An 18,179-nucleotide genomic window follows, 5' to 3' on the forward strand; every position below is an offset into this window, starting at 1 on the left:
AAGGCCAGGCGTTCTGGCGTTTGAAAGGCGAACATCTGATGGATCATATATACCCACGCATACCTAAGACGGGGGCTGAAAAGGCACTGGAGTGATAGCTCGCACCAAAAAGTTCTGATTATCGAGATTTTAACACGGTCCACATGTGCAAAGTCACATCCAATCAAGCATAACACATCCCCGGCCTCTGGGCACACCAGATTGGCTGAATCGGCTCAGCCTGAATGCCCCTCCCCAACAACCTATATCTCATCTCATGCAATCTCGGCGTAGCACTAATCGTCGTCCGATTCACCCCCTCCGCATCCGTCCTCCCACTCCACAACACCTCTCCCGCCGCACATGCCCTCGGCCAAACCATCCGATCCAGGTTCGCCGGGTCAGTTTGCTCGGTCCAGAGGTTGATCTCCCCACCCACGACCATGGAAGCTTCCTCCGCTGTCAAGTTCCCGATGGGATCGAAGGAGTAGATAAGACGCCAATTCTTGGTTGGTGCGCAGTAGTCTGTGAAGGGGTAGTACACCGTATCGTTCTGGAAATCAATGAATTGGCCTTTTCCGCAGTCGAGATACCAGTAGTTATAGTTCCCGACAATGGCACGGTACCCTTTTGCGATTACAGACTTTACGTTCCGGGTTGCTTGCCACACTTGTATCAATGTGTCTTTAGCCAAAGTTACGTTCCAGTCAAGGAGCATTTCTTCCCACGCGATGCCCGTGAAGCCGTATTCGTGGACCTTCGCTTGTGCGTTCAGAACGAAGGCGTTTACGAGGGGTTGCAGGACTTCGGAGTCGTTTGAGCGGACGGTGGGGTCGAGGAGGTATGCGTTAGGTTTAACTTCGTCGCCGCCTGTGTGGTAAAAAGCAGCATACTCCTTAAGGCGGGGTAGGAGGTCGTCAAACATGTTGTCAATAAAGACGGTGACATCCGAGCTGTTCAGACGTAATGTACCGCTTGGGGGTTCCGCTGCGACATTGTCTGCAGCCCAGTTGGGATCGTCCACGGCACACGTCAATTCAGGGTGCGAGTACCCAATCGAACCTGAATGTCCCGGCATGTCTATCTCCAAGATGACCTGTACTCCGCGATCTGAACCGTAGGACTGGATCAATTCGATATCGGTAGGTGTATACCACAATCCCGGGGCATAAGCTCCTTTCTCGGCAAGCTCTGGGTAACAGGGGATTACAAGAGGCCAAGATTGAGCGTCTGTAATGTGGAGGTGGAGAGTATTGAACTTGTTGAAGGCAAGGGCATCTATTTGACGAAGGATATCTGGGACGGGGAAGAAATTACGGGCCTGTGAGGCAGAGGTCGGTCAGTCTTCGCTCAGGGAGGGGAGATCGGAAGAAGGGAACATACCACGTCAAAGTTCATTCCGCGATGCTGGAACTTCGGAGCGTCCTCAATATGGATGGGTGCATCTGGAATGTAGACCATGTTGCTTCCCTGCCCATTCTGGTACAAATATGTCGACGGAGAGTATGTATAGAACAACTGCTGCAGCGTAGTCAAGCCATGCAAACATCCCAACGAGTGCGTACACTCCACCACAACCGGCGATCCATCCACAGGGATATCAAGCGTGTACGACTCCGATATGTTGAAAGCAACGGGACTCGCGATGTTGGAAGGATCCGTGTCAGTCTGCTTGACAATGATCTGCGAAATCATAGGCGCTCCCATGATGTACTGCGTGCAAGGCTGGAAGTCGATCCCAAACGGATGCAACATCCAAGGAACGAAATTGTCCGTCATGAGAGCCTTGAGGGTCCTCGCGATCGCCGACTGAACGCGGGGTTCCGTGGAGCTCCCAGTGCAGTTATCTAAGAGGATAGCGGCGGCCGGAGGAACAAATTTGAAGTCCACATTGGGCGACAACTGAAGGAGTGTGGTTCCGTTGGTGCGATTCCCCGATGGGATCGGCCAGAGAGCGTGTACAGGTGTGAGGAGGATCGAGCAGAGGGCGAAAAAGAGCGGTGCTTGCATGATGAGCTTGATCTGAATCACCGCGGGGTTGCTCGAACATCATGAAAGGAGGTAGTCGATATCTTATATACTGGACAGAACTCTAAATTTAGGTATCTCGCGGTCCGCGCTCAGCCGCACGGGTCGCCGTCCGCAAGTCGCCAGCTTCCCACGCATGTGCCTACAGTACAACGAACCGCCAGCGCGAGACGTGACGGAGCGACCACGGGTACCCTGAGAGAGCCTGCCTACAGTAGGGTATCACCTTCGCTCCTTACTCAGGATCACCATGCCCATGTCCATCCCCATGCACAACAATTCCACTCCCAACCCCAACCCCACCATTCCCAACCTCCTCCCTCTCCCACTCCCTATCAAAAACCTTCACCCCCCTCCTCCATGTCTGCAACACCTCCAATCCCATCCCATCATCCTCTTCTACCCAAGGGCTAAGCACCACCAAATCCGCCTCCATCCCCGGTTTGAGAGATCCTTTACGGTCGTGGACACCAATCGCCCGCGCAGGATGCGCAGTAACGGTCTTGATCCCGTCTACAACCCCACACCCCGTCCACCCCACGAAATTCCTCAAACACTCGTCCATACTCACCGCACTGCCCGCGATCACCTCTTCCCCGTCCTTACCCTTCACGCCCGTGAGTGTGAGTTTCTTTCCATGCTTGGTGATGGAGGCACCGGTCCAGGAATGCGTGCCATCGGGGAGACCGAGGAGGGCCATGGCGTCTGTTGTGAGGATCGTGCCGGTGGGGTGGGAGCGGTGGGCAATCGTTATGCAGGAGGGAGAGACGTGGATCGAGTCTGTTATTAGGCCGTAGAAGAGGCGGTCTTCGTTTCCGTCTGTTTTTTCCCCATCCTCCTCATACTCTCCTTCTCCGTTGTGCTGGGATTCGATCTTCGTCGAGGGAAGGGGAGGCGGGTGGATGGAGATAGGGTCACCGAGTAGCCCGACAACCCCCGGATCCCGCTGATGCATGACCCCCATCGCATTGAAAAGATGCGTAACCATCCTCGCACCCCTCCTCACCGCTTCTCGTGCGACGGATAAGCTTGCGGAGGTGTGTCCGATGGAGAATGTGATGCCGCGGGAGACGAGGTGTGGGATGAGGGGGAGCATACCGGGGAGTTCGGGGGCGGCGGTGACGAGTTTGATGCAGTGCATGTTGGTTTCGCCGTAGCATTCCTCCATCGATTTCATGGCGTCGTCTCGCACCGTCGGCTCGTCTGAGGATGGGGTAAGGGTGCGGAGGAGGGAGATGTCATGACACCCATTCTTCCTCGACTGCAAAAATGGCCCTTCGCAATGCGCGCCCAACACCTCCGCTCCCCAGCCCGGCGGCGCGAGTGGGTTTGGCCGGAGGTGGGGGAGGGCGCGGTGGTAGTGCGCTGGGTGTTGGGTTATGATCGTGGGGAGGTAAGAGGTTACGCCGTAGCGGACTAACTCTTGACTCACCCGTTCAACCCCATTCTTGTATTCTTCTTCTGCATTAGGACCGGAAGGCCAAACGGAGAAATCGAACCCGACACCGCCGTTGACTTGTAACTCGACGAAACCGGGGGCGAGGATCGCGCCGTGTAGGTCGATGATCTCGTTCGGGACTTGTTTTGCATGGTAGAAGGCGCGTTGGGCGTCGAGGATGAGGCCGGTTGAGACGTCGATCCAGAGGTCTTGGGGGATGAGAGTGGAGGTCGGGGAGGTGGGGAACGCGAGGAAGCAGTTTGTGAACTTGATGATGTAGGGCATTGAGGAGCCGAGGCCTGGGACGTGATCGTTGCTGGCGAAGGAGGGCATCGTTGCTTTAACTATAAGCCGTAGAGATATTTTTTGTCAATAAGATCAACTACCGTCGGGTGTCCACCTCATGTTACACATTCATTCGCAATTGAATGCAGAGCGGGTCGGCTCGCGGAACGTTGCGCTCGCTCAGCTGTCCGTCCACATGTCCACTCTTCACAGATCAACTTGAAAGTTGGATTATAACTGGTGATCCGCGTCACCTAAACACTCAACGACCAATTGCAAGGATGAGGTTGATCATCAGAGAGGACTACGACGCGGTTGCGGATTACACGGCAAAGTACCTCCGCGATCGAATCAACGACTTTGCTCCCACCGCCGATCGTCCCTTTGTTCTCGGGTTACCGACTGGATCTTCCCCTGAGGGTGTCTACAAAAACCTGGTCAAGTACCACAAAGTACGTCCCTCCTCCCCTTCTCCCTACTAGTACTCCTCACTCCTCGTCTACGTATACTAATGGGCGAGGGTGATATAGGCAGGCCAACTCTCCTTCCGCCACGTGATAACCTTCAACATGGACGAATACGTCTCCCTTCCCCAATCCCACCCCCAATCCTACCACACCTTCATGCACACCCACCTCTTCTCCCACATCGACATCCCCCCCTCCCAAACCCACATCCTCGACGGAAACGCCGCGGACCTCGAGAAAGAGTGTCAGGAGTTTGAGGAGCAGATTAGAGGGGTGGGCGGGATCGAGTTGTTTTTGGGCGGGATCGGGCCGGATGGGCATATTGCTTTTAATGAGCCGGGAAGCTCGTTGAGGAGTCGGACGAGGGTTAAGACGTTGGCTTATGACACCATTTTGGCGAATTCGCGGTTCTTCGACAATGACATCTCAAAGGTGCCCAAAATGGCGCTCACAGTCGGCGTGGCAACGTAACCCACCCCCCTCTCCTCATCTCCCCCGCGTCCTTTGCTAACGCTCACCCCACAGCGTCATGGACGCCCGCGAAGTCCTCATCCTCATAACCGGCGCCCACAAATCCCTCGCCCTCCACTCGTGTATCGAACTCGGCATCTCGCACATGTGGACGGTCTCTGCGCTCCAGAATCATCCGCATCCGATGATTGTGTGTGATGAGGATGCGACGTTGGAGTTGAAGGTCAAGACGGTGAGGTACTTCAAGAGTATCGAAATGGTGCAGAGGAGTGTTATGGGGGAGAAGGAGGGTGGGGGGGAGGTGAACCAGATGCCGAGGTTTGTGAGGAGGTTTAGTAACCAGGGCGGGGAGACGGGGGCCGATTAAGTCAAATTGCAATAACTGTACAAATGATCACCCCCTCGGGTCGCATCACGATCGTCCCCATGACATCAGCGGCCCCCTTAGCGCAGACACAAAAGCCAATCACGGCGGCAATGCAAGAGGCCCGCCACTATCTTAGGTAAGCGCCTTGTTATGCAAGGTGAGCGAATTGAGACAGGAGTCGAAGGACCCTTAACCTTGTTGCACTCGACAGCGCACGGTAGCGGCAATGGCAGTGGGGGGGGGAGGGGGGTATAAGAAGGACCCTGGGCCCGCGGTCGGGGTGGGGAGTCACAAGTACACCATAATAAAGACACAATGGCCGCAACCCTCTCCCGCCACAACTCCCAATACATGGAAGAAGACATGAACACACCCTCACCCCAAATGTCCATGGATGACGGCTTGGGCGATTACTCCATCGATGCCGCGAAGGAGGATTACGCGAGGTACGTCTTCCCCCAAATCTCATACGGTTTGCAATGCAGAAGACTAATAGTATTTTGCGACCACAGGCGTCTGTTCGAGCATACACAACGCCAATTCTTCCGTGCTTCGCAGAGGTTGGCGAGACAGGCCGCTAGACATCAACAACAGAACGGACAACTCCCGAGTGGGACTGCGCCTATTATCGAGGGGCCTCAGCAGACGCCTGCCTAATGAAATAAAATCCTGGCTGGGACCCATATATGATGGTTTCGGTTGGTGGGGGTGGATGATGTGATACCTATGACAGTGTGCTGTTGATTGGCGCGATCTTATTTTACGTTTTTTATTCTTTTTCTGGCGAGCATGTTTGATTAGTTAGCTGGCGTATTGTCCTTTTTGATTTTTTACTTTTTTGTTTTGGGCGTTTTCCGAAGGAATTATGTACGAGTATTATGTGAGAAGGTTGGATGAGGAATGCAAGATTTGTTTGGCGATGCCATTTATCCATCCCGAATGTAACAGTAAACGTTATCTCTACCGTCTGTTGCGATTGCTGCAATCCCCTCCTCCGATTGATCCTCTCGAGGTGCCCCTCCCTCTCCCTCGTCTATCCTCCCCACCCTCTCCAGCTGTTCCCCGACCCCGTCATACGTCCGTCAGTCTCCCCCTTATCTAATACAATATGACGCCCATCTGACAGCATTACGGGTACACCAACGCATAGAGCCCCTCCCTTAACTTTAAAAACTTGTCCGTTAGGCTCCGAGAACGAAATTTGAGAATGGATTAAGCTCCTCGCTTATACCGTACGTCGTACGTCACGCGTGACGTGGGGATCAACCCCCCTCACACTTGACACCTTTCCCTAGCTTCCTCCCTCCCATATTAACTCTCGTCGTTCCGTTCGGTTCCGCTGCACCGCGGAAAAAGAAGAGGTCAAGGAATCAGCAACAGCGTGGACATGTGAGCTCACTCACTGGCTCTCAACTGATATCCGTTTATCAATCACACAATGGTCGATCTCGATCCCCCTTCGCGGGAGAAAAGCTTCGGAAGCTGAGGGGAACGAACGGGAGAAAAAAGCCCGCGCCGGTGTTTGCTCGCACGGATCGGCCGGCCAGCTGGAAGAGATCCAACTCCCAACGGCCATCCCCAGCTCTAACAGTCAATTGATCTGGTTACGTCCCAATGGCGCCGCGCGCGCCAAGTCCGTATACGTACGGAACGGGATGTCGATCCTGACGCAAAAAGGACGCTAGAACAACCTAAATTTGGTGATGTGACGAAGGGCCGGTTATGCGTTGGGGAGGACGAGAAGGTGCGGATATGACGGTAAGGGGAGGGGATGACATAATTGAATGCCAGTTGCGAATGGGATGTATGCATGCTCGCTTGTCGTCGATTGCAATTGTGGGATCACGAAATGCCTGCGTTGGAAGTTGATGGCCAATTGGAATGGAATCGGCAGCGTACGGTGGAGTTCCATGGTTTTTGAACGCCATGTATGCTGAGCAAGAGAGTTACGGTGGATGAATTCGCGGGAGGTGGTACGGTCCCTGCTGGGTTGTATGCGGTCAGCTTCGTCTCGCGCTGTACATTTGTTCGCTGCGAAATCGCTACGGCTGATTTTTCAGGTTGCTGGGAGTGAATGCCCGGAGACTTAGGCCTATTTGCGAAGTGCATACTTGACAACGCGTAGGAAGGTCTTGGAGGATGTGGGAATGGGAAAGGTTGACACATCTCGTGATGACCAATCTCACCAGCGGCTTTGTGGAGCATAAACAGCTACGGTCGACGTCGCCCTGTCTCAACACGCGCGTTCGACAAATGCGCGGGTCTCGTCAAACCAAGATCAGATGATCCCACGCAACACAGAGATCCGTGAATGGGAGACTGCCGCCCCAACTCTATTTCACCAAACCCCTCGGTTCAGCTGCTCCAAAATCTGGAAGTTTGGGCTTCGTACACCGTTTCGGTAGCCAGTTTCCGGGTCAGCTGGTCTGGGAGGGTTGTGACACGGAGCACAGAACTCCGTACTCAACGAGAAAACGAAAGGACTGAAGGTCACACGGCCCGCCAGCTTTGAATGCTGTTTCAGCTACAGAGTGTGGTGGAGAACTGCGCCGAGGAAGACTCCAACCAAGAAGACCTAGATCCTCATTGCAATCTTCGGCTCTCCCCTCCCCGTTCGCGAAATGAAAGAAAGCGGGGTACACGAGCGAGCCGCGAGCATACGCGTGCCCAACGGCCGCGGTGCATACGCGATCTGCGCTTCAAATTGCCGAAATCCTTTCTCACGAGGATCAATCTCGACTCACAGCTGCAGAAAACTGCTCTTGTCGGGCGAAACCGCCCGCAATCCCCTCACTGGACGCACAAAGAAAGTGGGGCGTATAAGACGGCTGAGAGCGCGTGATGCCTCGCCTAGAATTAGCCGAGGCGAGTTGGATAAGCTTAGATCGCGGTTGGTCTAGGCGAGCGAGGTATACCCGAGATTGGAAAAAGCTTGGGCATTGGTGAAGGAGCTGGTACGATGATTGCTGCTGGGATGGGGATGCGGGGAAGCTTAAGTGTGGGGTATGGGGATGGCTGTAGCCGTTCGTCGGGGTGTATGAGGCCAGCTGAGGTATAAAGAGTGGCCATGTCCTCCCTTTTCATCGGCCCTCAACAACCTCGGCCTGCAATTGCTGCACCCTCGATCTCCCACGATGGGCACCTGGCAACGCGTCAAAGACCACTTCAAGACCTTCGAAATCACAATCGACGAAAATGGTCAAACCCACAAAACCCCAATCCCTCGCCCCAAAGTCCCAAACCCCTGGCACGTCGTCCGTCTCCTCAACTGGAAACACTGGGTTTACTTCCTCGTCGGTTTCGCCGCCTGGACAATGGACGGTTACGACTTTCACACTGTTTCGCTCAGTGTCAGTAGGTTGGCGGAGTTCTACGGCAAACCTAGGGCGGATATCAGTCAGAGTATCACGTTTACGTTGTTGTTTAGGAGTGTGGGCGCGGCGGTGTTTGGGATGGCGGGGGATATGTATGGGAGGAAGTGGCCGTTGTTTGTGAATTTGATGATTATTGCTGTATTGCAGGTGGGGACAGCGTATGCCGATTCTTTCAAGGTGTTCCTTGGTTCGTCATGCCCCTCCCCTCTCCCTTGCTCTGCGTTTGCTAACGATTCGTATAGCTGTTCGCTCTCTCTTTGGTATCGCCATGGGAGGTATTTGGGGATTGGCGGCCTCCATGTCCCTGGAGAACATGCCCGTCGAAGCCCGTGGTCTCTTCTCCGGTATTCTTCAGCAAGGCTACGCCCTCGGCTACCTCATCGGCGCAGTCTTCAACCTCACTGTCGTCCCTCACAGCCCTCACTCCTTCCGCGCTCTCTTCTACATCGGTGCCGCCCTCACCGCTTTGGTCGCCTGCACTCGCCTCTTCTTCCCTGAGTCCCAGCAGTTCTTGGAAGCGAAGAGGAACAGGCAGAATGGATCACATGCTGCTGCGTTCATGAAGGATGCGAAGAAGGTCTTGAGGATGCATTGGAGGAGGTGTCTGTATGCTGTCGTGCTCATGTCGGGGTTTAACTTCATGTCGCATACGTCGCAGGATATGTACCCGACATACATGCAACAAGGAAAGGGATTTTCGGCCTCAAAGGCTACGCTCGCTACTCTCATCGCGAAAGTGGGAGCCTTGATCGGTGGCACAATCGGAGGATATTACTCACAGTTCTGGGGCCGTAGGTTGACGATCATCGTCTCCTGCGTCCTTGGAATCTGCTTCATCCCCCTCTGGGTCCTCCCTACCGGCCTCGCTCCCCTCATCATGGGCTCCTTCTTCGTCGAAGGCTTCGTTCAAGCAGCTTGGGGCGTCGTACCCGTTCACCTTGCCGAACTCTCCCCTCCGGCTTTCCGCGCCGCATTTCCCGGTATCACATACCAATTGGGAAACATGATCTCCTCTCCCGCCGCCCAAATCCTCACAACCGTCGCCGAATCCCTCAAGAAACAAGTCACAGTCAATGGCGTACGAGTCGAGAGACCTGATTATGGGACTACACAGGCCATCATGATGGCGATTATCTTTACGTGGGTTGCAATTTGGGCGGCGATTGGGAAGGAGGAGAGGGGTGCTCACTTTGAGTTGGCGGCTGCGGCGGGGAGTGGAGAGGGTGAGATTGGGAAGGGGATTGTGGAGATGCAGGAGGGGAGGGCGACGCCGACTGAGGTTATGGATTTGGAGAAGAAGGGTGGGGCTGAACATGTTGAGAACGTTGCCGCGGAGCAAAGGAGATGAACGTGATTGGAGAAAGTGTACGATATGGTGAATAATCTCGGTATCGGTTAGGCGTTCGGTTATCTTGTCAGTAGTTCTTCGTCATTTCGAAACCTACAAATTGTCTGTACTTCATATCCCTTACAATCAGCTGATAACGGTACGCTCACTATAATCACAAGCAACGTTGAGCTGACGATAGACAGCGTGGGAACGCGGGAGTTTGACGTGTCATGACTAAGACGGAGACAATAGCTATCTGGCTTGGAACTAGAACGACAAGAAAAGGTCGTGATCCTAGCTGCTTGGGTCAACAATCTCGCCTTAAGCTTCTTGTCCTTGCTACCGTTATACCGTGTGCTTGGTCGATGACGGTGATGCCGTGACTGCACAAATCGCGGGTCTGAGTGATGGAATGGAACCTTTGTAGGCTGTCAAGGAGTTCTATTGCATCGATGCTATGAAGATGGCTGGGCAATGGGATTTTGAAATGACATTACGCGCACGGCACCGGCACCATGGAAGATGACTATTTCTCCAATATCATATATGTCGACTGCAGTTCTGGAATGGTACACTGTCGATCTATTTTTAAATGTGTATTGGTATCTTGTGTGCGTGCTAATAGAACGATGCAATCCATTGCTTTTATTTCAGATGCAATATAGTATTCATGGTCTTCACCACTATCACCCCCCCTCGTCTTTAACCTCGCTCACCCCTTCTTAATCAAATCCAAGAAAGAAGTCTTACTCATCTCCGCAACCTTCTGCGTCCTCTTATCCACACCAACAATCCCGCTCCTCATCCCCTCATCCCTCGCCTCCTCCGCCTTGAGCTGACTCAACCTCACAGCATTAAAGAGCTTAACAACACCCCTCTGTGCAACCTTCCTCAACGCCTTCTCATACTCCAACACCTCCCTCGCGCTCGCCTCATCCCGCGGCAAAATATCCACGACATGGTTTTTGTCGAGCAAGGCGCGTTTTTCGAGAGAGAGTGCTTTACGAGCTTTTGCTTCGAGTTTGGCGGATTCGAGGTTGGCGGCGGAGGTTTTGTTGCGGGCGAGGATTGGGGCGGAGCGGTTGTGGGCTTTTAGGTGGGAGCCGAGGATTTTGGACATGGCTGTTGCGAAGGCTTCGGGGTCGTCTGCGCGTTTTCTCTTGTTGTTTTGTTGTTGCTGGGCATGGGCTGCTTCATCGTCTTCGTTGTCGAAATCGAGCTCGTCGTCGGAGGCTTCGTCGAAGGAGTCTTCGTCAGAATTGCTTAGGTCGTCCAGGCCGCCGATCTGTGCACCGCCGTCTTCATCTGATGCCTCCTCATCCAAATCCAGATCATCTTGCTCGTCAGCGTCCTCCTCCTCGCTCACATCCGAAGGAGGAGCAGCGGCTTTCTTCTGTACTGGCTTCTTCGCAGGTCCAGGCTTCGTCGGCTTCACCCCCATCGTCGCAACGGAGATCTTCCCCTTCGGTGCTGTCCGTGCCTTCTTTGTCGGTGGTGCCATTGCTATTTTATGAGAGAATGATGTTGTTGTATTTCTCCGGGTAATTCTTATCGATTTGACTTTTTTGGTGTGGCTAGGTGCAACACGCGCCTCAATGACATGTGAACCATCAAGAACCTCTACGACAAAAAACCGTCAAAGAAATATAGTGAAGATGTCCGTTCCGCCAACGAGTCCGTTACGACCGTACTACGTCCCTCCATCCGACTACCCCTTCCCCGACCTCGAGCTCTCCAATCCGTCGAATGGTACTTCCTCATCCTCACTGCTCAACAGCCTGGGCGAGGAGTATGGTGATTACCTCGAAGAACCAGACATGAAGGAATTATTCATGGGATTACTCAACGCGGGTGTCGTACGATACTTTTCGACGATGGTTAGCCAACCGTTCGAGGTTGCGAAGATGTTGATGCAGGTTCAGCATGGATCGGCTTCCGTCCCCGCTGAAGCGAAGGAAGAGAAGGAGAGTGGGAATTATGATGATGAAGATGAGGTTTGTCCCCTTCTCTTCCGATTTCTGTACGCACTAACTTAGGTGCGATCAGACCGGCTCGCAAACTTCGGACGACTCAAATCCCCCATACTTCTCTTCCTCCTCCCCACCAGACTCACCCCGCATCCCACCAACCCCCCTCTCCCCCCTCCCCACAGACCGAACAGGATACATCCTCACCCCCTCCACCAACTCCCCCTCCCACCATCTCCCTCCCCAAACCGGCTCCCTTCGCTCCGTAATAAGCGCCCTGTGGAGTCTGGAAGGCGCACGCGGCGTCTTCAAAGGATTGAACGCGCAATTCGTTCATAGTGTTGCGCAAGACATGATCGAAGCCTGGGTCGAGAGTGCGCTGGGTGGGTTGGCGGGGGTTGTTGATGTTGGGATGGTGGATGTTGCTGATTCGATGAGTCCGACGGCGAGTTTGTTGACGAGTCTTGCGGCGTGTGGGATTACGGCCCTCATCCTTTCTCCGATCGATATCGCGAAAACTCGGTACGTCAAATCTCCTTCCTCCTCCTTTTCTCTATAGGGACTTTCTTCTTCTCGGTTGAGTGAGCTAACGAGTGTGTGTGTATAGATTAATGACAACCCCCGCCACCACATCCCCCCGCTCTCTCCTCCCAGCCCTCCGCCAACTCCCCACCTACCACATCCCCACCCCCCTCCTCCTCCCAACCCTCCTCCACTCCCTCCTCCCCCGTACAATCTCCCTAACAGCCCCCCTCTTCATCCGCCGCCGCCTCGGTATCGATCCAATCCTCTCCCCCCTCTCCTACAGTATCCTCTCCTTCCTCGGTTCCTCGATCGAACTTGCAGTTCGATTGCCGCTCGAGACGATTTTGCGGAGGGGACAAGTGTGGGTTGCGGGTGCGAACACGACGATTGTGAGGAGGGGAAGGTATGCGGGGGTATTGGGGACTACGTGGATTATCTTGAGAGAGGAGGATGGGGTTAGGGGGTTGTGGAGGGGGTGGAGGATGGGGATGGTTGGGTTGGGGGTTGGGTATTTGGGGGTTTTGGGGAGTGAGGATGAGGTTTTGGAGGATGAGTTTTAGGGGTTGGTAGATTTGTGTGGACATGGACAGTTTGGGTGGTGCATGTAGGATCAGATAGTGAATAATGATCTCTTTTCAATGATGCTTTTGCCTATAGCTATAGGTTCTCGTATCCTATTTGTGACGCACTCGCATGCAAATCGTAATCGTATGCCAATACGAAATATGATTAACCACACTTTCCCAAAAACGCCGGATTCATATGCATATAGATGCCCTAATCGCACAAACAAAGATATGGTATCCTCTCCTCCCCGCAAACTTTTTGACTATGCTTTCTCCTGACCGCTCCTAGAGCCAGAAACTTGACGCTCAAGACGCTCTTTTTCCTTCCTCTCCTGACGTTTCCGCTGTTTACTTTCAAATTCGTGCCAATCGCCGACCATCTCGCCCAACCCGACTGGGGGACTCGGGGCCGGGGCTTCAGTCGTGAAGTAGGGGTGTTGCAAGGCTTCGGTACACGTTGGTCGCTTCGCCGGATCTAAAGACAACAACTTGCCTGCGAGATCCATGGCTGTGGGACTCAACAACCTACTGTACACCTCCTGAAACGTTCCCGTCTTCGCCTCCTTCGGCCTCAACAACTCAAACCACGGCAATTTATCCGCATCGGACCAAGTCTCGGGGGTCGGGGTCCCCATAACATCATACACGATCTCCAACTGGCTGATTTCGTCTTGGCCTTTGAAGCAGGCTTCGGATTTGTAGAGTTCGAGCATGATGCAGCCTGCGCTCCATACGTCGACGCTGGAGCCGTATGCCGTGGCGCCGAGGAGAAGCTCGGGTGGACGGTACCAGAGGGTGATGACACGGTTGGTGTAGTCGGCTGCTTTTCTGCTGCGATGGAAGAATCGAGCAAGGCCAAAGTCGGCTATCTTGAGCTCGCCGGAGTTGGAGAGGAGGATGTTGGAGCCTTTGATGTCGCGGTGCAGGACGCCACGGAGGTGAAGGTACTCCAAACCCTCGAGCATCTGTTTGCACAAGTGCTTGATATGCGCCGTCTCGAACTTGAAATTGGGGTTCGCCAGCACACCGGAAAGATCGTGATCCATGTACTCGAATACCATGTAGACGCTGCTTTTCTCGACCATCATCTCCAGCAGCTGAACCACGTTTCTGTGCTTCAAAGATTGAAGGAGCCTGATTTCACGGACTGCCGTCACTGGGAAGCCATCACGCTCATTCTCCATTCGAATTTTCTTCAGCGCGACAACCTCTCTGGTGAGAGTATTGGTGGCCTTATAAACTTTACCATAGGTACCCTCACCCACTTGTCCGATACGATCGTACACGCCCTCTCTCCTAGTACGGGGTCTTGTCAGTGCGGAAGTGTCAATCCTAGCCTCTTTGGCAGGTCTGTCAGGTAGATCGTCTCCGGAACGCTTCGTACCCACAGTAGCACCGCTCTGGCGGAGAACTGCGGTAGCCTCCGCATTCTGCAGGATATTGGCCGCGACATCAGCGAGTTGCTCAGGAGCAGCAGCAGGTATTGTCGGCGGACCCATCAAGCCGGGTGCCGGAACAACGGGATCTGACGGCGCGATAGGCACGATAGGCAGCGAGGGCTGTTGGGGGACAGAAGCGTCGGGCTGTCCCATGACAGTGGGAACCGGATCTGTCATACCAGTCTGCTGAGACAAGACCGCTTGAGCTCCAACATGTGCTTCCGGTATAAAAACATTCTGAGCAAGTGGTGCATCTTGGGGCAAATCAAACGACTCTCTCTGCGGTTGCTGGTTAGGGAAATTCTGATCACGATTCTGCCAGTTCCCTTGTTGCTGAAAGGCCTGGTTTGCCGGCTGGAACGAATTCCTCCATCGTCCTTGGCCCTGGCCCTGCTGCTGGTGAAACTGTTGTTGCTGAGGGAACTGCTGAACCCCTCCTCTTCCTTTATTACCAAGTTCGAATCTGATTCCGGCTCCACCTCGGCCGCGCCCTCTTTGTCCCTGGTTATGAAATCCGCCTCGTGTTTGCTCGGGCGAAAGTCGAGATGGTCCTAGAGGAATGTCGTTTACGCCGGTGTTGGCGACATCTGCGGCGTTGGATGGACTACCTCCTCGCCCCAAGGGCGTCTGTTCTTGTTGAAACATATAAGACGGATCACCATGGCTCGGGCGTCTACCTGGAGTGAATCCTTCGTTAGCTGGGCCTGTGGGTGTCTGCTGCCAAGTAAGGTTGTTGAATCTTCTGTAAAAACATGTTAGCCCGCTGGACGACACAAGGAACCACTTCATAATGTCTCACCTTGGTGTTTGCTGTTGAGCCATCCCGAATTGTTCACCCTGAACAGGGAATCCACCCTGTGCTTGCTGAAAGAAACCCCCTCGTCCACCCCTGAACCCTCCACGTCCCCGTTGCTGAAAATGCCCACCTCGTCCGCGACCACGGTTGTTGTCAAAGTTGGATTCGAAAATCTGGCTTTGGTCGGGTAGGGCTTGTCCACGAGCGTGTGCGGAGATGCTTACGCGGCCTGGGGCAGAGTTTACAGCGGGTCCACTCGGCGGGTAACGCTGTTGCTGGTTACCACCCATTCGCGATGGGTGTGACGGCGGTTCAAATGATTGTTGTTGCTGTTCTTGCTGTTGATCGAAGCGGGGTGGTGAGTTTGCTATGCGAGACCGGAAGTCGTTACCCCGCCTAGGTGGTGGTGACGGTGAACGACGGGTAGGGGTAGATGAACGTCTTCGTCGGTCTGGAGTTAGCGAACGAGATCTGCTTCGATCTCTTCTTGGCGATATTGATGATCTTCGCGGTGGTGGGCTGTCGCTGTTTGAACGTCTTCGGCGGTCATCGAAATCCCTGGACGAGCGACGGTCCCGACCAAAATCCCTCTTGCCGCCACGACCTCTAGACATACTCTGTCCACCTCCTCCACTTCCTCCTCTTTGTCGTCTTCCGTGAATACGGTCGTCCCTGCCCGTGCGTCGCGAAGAATTTGGTGACCGGCTGTGACGAGAATCCCTGTCCTGACGCCCACCACGATCCTGCCCATACTTCCTGTCATCCCTATCATCGTCCCTCACTATTCTGTTTGATGGAGGTGAAAAGGATCCATTTCGGCTTCTGTCATCGTGATCTCTCTGATATCGTCTGTTGCTGGTGACGCTCGAACGTGATGCTGACCGCGAACGACGACGCGGGCTTCGATCGTGTGCACTTCCTCGCCCGCGATGCATTGAAGGCGAACGTCTTCGACCTCGGCTGCTGCTTTCATACGTCGGACGGTAGTTGTCATCCATTTCTTGTCCGTGGTGTTCACCTCTGCTCTGCGCTGCAGCCAATTGAAACCCACAGCAACCCGCAGAATTCGTCGTAATGTCCTGTCTCGAGGTGACAAGGACAGCTGAACCAACACACTTTTGGTGTCAAGAGAACTCTGGAAATTGTCGTCGCTGTCGCAGTTGAGGGGATGATGTCTACAGACACTACGAGGAACGGCTTGCAGCAATGGGCTGCCGCAGAAGCTAAGCTAAAATATGGACGACCAAACCAAGTCAGTCTTCAACTGCGGATGGTATCCTCCAATCCTTCTCCACATAAGACCTTCTCGACTTTCTGTGACAGCTCTCCGTCAATCTGTATAATGGGCGGGTGTGTCAATTGTATGCTGTCGGACAATCTCCCCCACCAGGTTCAGTGTAGGTGCAAACATAATCCATCATTTCCGTAGGACATGCTCGCAAATCCCGGCTGAAAGGGTCGCTGTTTAGAAAAAGATCACCGCTGGGAAGAGGAGCACTGGTGAATCGCAGGAATGACACGTCCATATGGGACCCCTTTGCGCCACGGCTGTATGCTCTAGCAGAAGCAATCTAGTACCACTTGAGGGAGAACTCGTAATCAGTAAAAGGGACAACGTTCAGAAAAGACGTTATGCGTTTTGCGGTATCGATCCGATAGCCATATGTCGGCAGATGCCGACGCGTCCGACCGTCAGTTATGAGCATCGTCAGCTGCAGATGAGCAGCAGGAAGTGACTGCTGTGTGAGCGATCTCCATAGCAGCTTGACGCCGTCGTCTTTTGTTGCAGCATTTAGTGTCCGTTATGGCGGCGTATTGCCGATGAAGGTTGTTGGGTTCCACACCCTGGCGTGATGGTGTGTCGTCTCCGGTTGGATTTTGGTTGGCGCAGGCTGGTGCATCTTCATGCAGTGCGGCCGGCCCGTGAGAGCCAGCTGCTATGCTCGACCATGGAAGCTAAAATAATTTACTTGATAAGGTGCTCGTGATGGAGCCTGCCTGAGAAGTGCTCTGGTTCTCTGCCCATTGATGGATGAGCTGGTGCGATGGATCCGATCGTGTATATGAGCATGCTTCGGCACGGTGGTGGTCGCTAGAAAACAGCAGACCTCCAGGAAAACATTGGTATTTTACCGCCTAAAGCCCGAGACTTTGAGGTGTTCGCACTCTACGGTGTATCAGACGCTGAGTTAATTCAATCGCCTTGGCAGTCATTGGCAAGTTAACGTCCGTACTCAAATCTCCCACGTATACGTATACGTACATGGAGCATCTGTCCCTTCGCCAAGACCAACCTGGAACTTCCGGCTCAAAGTCAAGAACTATGCGCAAGACCCACTTCCATAAGCCATAGACATTAGGGCTGGACCCCCTTCAGTTATAGCTGTTTGTCTAGGTAGGCTGGTCTGAAACCGGTACCGTCCTCTGGTAGTAGGACAAGCATGCGCCGCATCGTAGGGTCCAACACACCGTGCAACCTGCACCAAAGTACAACTGCGTACGCGTCCGCGGCCGATCGAAGCAAGTCCAAAATGCCACAGCAACAACTGTCCCAGGGCAAACTCCGGTTTGCATTATCAAATTGCATCACCAATTCGAATGCAGATGAACCTTGCTACGTTCTTTAACGTCCACAGCTGCGGCTGCTGAGTCTAAACCGATCATACACATACCGTACGCCCATTCAAACCCGCATTCACCCCGCAGTCACCCCATCAGATCACATGAATATATGCTGATATCGTGAATAGGCTACGAAATCCTCGACTATAACTGACGACACCCCTCCTTTTACAACGACAGTCTCGTACGTGTTAGGGTGTCACCTACAACTTGTCATCAATCATGGGCATACACGGGGTTTCGAAGATGCCCGCACCGTGGGAATAGAAACACGTGCAGACAAAGGATGAAGAGGCCATATAATCACAATTCACCAACAGAGATCCCATATCTCTAATTAGATTCCAATAGGAAATTGAAAGTACAATTATCTCCTCTAGGTGTCGGCTAACCACCCTCCGGGGCACTCCATGGGACTTTAGCGCGGCCGGCCTCAACACCGATGATGTCGGTGCGAGTCGCCGAACCGTACAGAAAGAACAGAGAAAGACCGTCAGAGTCAACGATCCAAAGAGTCGAAATTGT

At 53.7% G+C, this 18,179-nt stretch overlaps 8 protein-coding genes across 8 annotated transcripts; 3 read left to right on the forward strand and 5 right to left on the reverse strand.

The window, feature by feature from the left end:
• Positions 1 to 163: 163 nt before the first annotated feature.
• On the reverse strand, positions 164 to 1,989 carry SAICODRAFT_55159 (beta-hexosaminidase beta chain precursor; the record flags this gene model as incomplete). The annotated part of the gene is made up of 2 exons (XM_019169349.1): positions 164 to 1,300; positions 1,363 to 1,989. 2 exons carry the CDS (start codon positions 1,987 to 1,989, stop codon positions 164 to 166), a joined length of 1,764 nt encoding a protein of 587 aa, XP_019025140.1.
• Positions 1,990 to 2,115: 126 nt separating this feature from the next.
• Positions 2,116 to 4,038, reverse strand: SAICODRAFT_212894 (Metallo-dependent hydrolase). Its single transcript, XM_019166403.1, has one exon. The coding sequence runs from the start codon at positions 3,776 to 3,778 to the stop codon at positions 2,243 to 2,245; it is 1,536 nt and encodes a 511-aa protein (XP_019025141.1). The 5' UTR covers positions 3,779 to 4,038; the 3' UTR covers positions 2,116 to 2,242.
• On the forward strand, positions 4,012 to 5,035 carry SAICODRAFT_55179 (glucosamine-6-phosphate isomeras-like protein (glucosamine-6-phosphate deaminase); the record flags this gene model as incomplete). Its single annotated transcript, XM_019169353.1, has 3 exons — positions 4,012 to 4,182; positions 4,261 to 4,664; positions 4,723 to 5,035. 3 exons carry the CDS (start codon positions 4,012 to 4,014, stop codon positions 5,033 to 5,035), a joined length of 888 nt encoding a protein of 295 aa, XP_019025142.1.
• Positions 5,036 to 6,740: 1,705 nt separating this feature from the next.
• SAICODRAFT_29637 (uncharacterized protein) lies at positions 6,741 to 7,274 on the reverse strand. Its single transcript, XM_019167462.1, has one exon. The coding sequence runs from the start codon at positions 7,238 to 7,240 to the stop codon at positions 6,878 to 6,880; it is 363 nt and encodes a 120-aa protein (XP_019025143.1). The 5' UTR covers positions 7,241 to 7,274; the 3' UTR covers positions 6,741 to 6,877.
• Positions 7,275 to 8,349: 1,075 nt separating this feature from the next.
• Positions 8,350 to 9,757, forward strand: SAICODRAFT_55092 (MFS general substrate transporter; the record flags this gene model as incomplete). The annotated part of the gene is made up of 2 exons (XM_019169341.1): positions 8,350 to 8,596; positions 8,652 to 9,757. The coding sequence occupies 2 exons, from the start codon at positions 8,350 to 8,352 to the stop codon at positions 9,755 to 9,757; spliced, it is 1,353 nt and encodes a 450-aa protein (XP_019025144.1).
• A 668-nt stretch (positions 9,758 to 10,425) lies between these two features.
• On the reverse strand, positions 10,426 to 11,269 carry SAICODRAFT_29640 (Rrp15p-domain-containing protein). The gene has a single exon (XM_019167463.1). The coding sequence runs from the start codon at positions 11,238 to 11,240 to the stop codon at positions 10,452 to 10,454; it is 789 nt and encodes a 262-aa protein (XP_019025145.1). The 5' UTR covers positions 11,241 to 11,269; the 3' UTR covers positions 10,426 to 10,451.
• Positions 11,270 to 11,394: 125 nt separating this feature from the next.
• Positions 11,395 to 12,791, forward strand: SAICODRAFT_6331 (mitochondrial carrier; the record flags this gene model as incomplete). Its single annotated transcript, XM_019169981.1, has 3 exons — positions 11,395 to 11,733; positions 11,786 to 12,228; positions 12,314 to 12,791. The coding sequence occupies 3 exons, from the start codon at positions 11,395 to 11,397 to the stop codon at positions 12,789 to 12,791; spliced, it is 1,260 nt and encodes a 419-aa protein (XP_019025146.1).
• A 65-nt stretch (positions 12,792 to 12,856) lies between these two features.
• Positions 12,857 to 15,426, reverse strand: SAICODRAFT_78170 (Pkinase-domain-containing protein). The gene is made up of 2 exons (XM_019171102.1): positions 15,036 to 15,426; positions 12,857 to 14,978 (listed from the first exon to the last, which is right to left on the reverse strand). The coding sequence occupies exons 1-2, from the start codon at positions 15,320 to 15,322 to the stop codon at positions 13,061 to 13,063; spliced, it is 2,205 nt and encodes a 734-aa protein (XP_019025147.1). The 5' UTR covers positions 15,323 to 15,426; the 3' UTR covers positions 12,857 to 13,060.
• Between the last annotated feature and the right edge of the window lie 2,753 nt (positions 15,427 to 18,179).

The sequence above is a fragment of the Saitoella complicata genome (assembly GCF_001661265.1).
Source record: "Saitoella complicata NRRL Y-17804 unplaced genomic scaffold SAICOscaffold_7, whole genome shotgun sequence".
Classification (NCBI taxonomy): Eukaryota; Fungi; Ascomycota; class Saitoellomycetes; order Saitoellales; family Saitoellaceae; genus Saitoella; species Saitoella complicata.

What these genes read in the sequence shown, in the direction of transcription:
- SAICODRAFT_29640 (XM_019167463.1), bottom strand. Translation starts at nt 11,240, where the DNA reads ATGGCACCACCGACAAAGAAGGCACGGACAGCACCGAAGGGGAAGATC.
- SAICODRAFT_212894 (XM_019166403.1), bottom strand. Translation starts at nt 3,778, where the DNA reads ATGCCCTCCTTCGCCAGCAACGATCACGTCCCAGGCCTCGGCTCCTCA.
- SAICODRAFT_29637 (XM_019167462.1), bottom strand. Translation starts at nt 7,240, where the DNA reads ATGCTCCACAAAGCCGCTGGTGAGATTGGTCATCACGAGATGTGTCAA.
- SAICODRAFT_78170 (XM_019171102.1), bottom strand. Translation starts at nt 15,322, where the DNA reads ATGGGTGGTAACCAGCAACAGCGTTACCCGCCGAGTGGACCCGCTGTA. An exon ending in GCTCAACAGCAAACACCAAG is followed by an intron (nt 14,979 to 15,035) that starts GTGAGACATTAT and finishes ATGTTTTTACAG; the next exon opens with AAGATTCAACAACCTTACTT.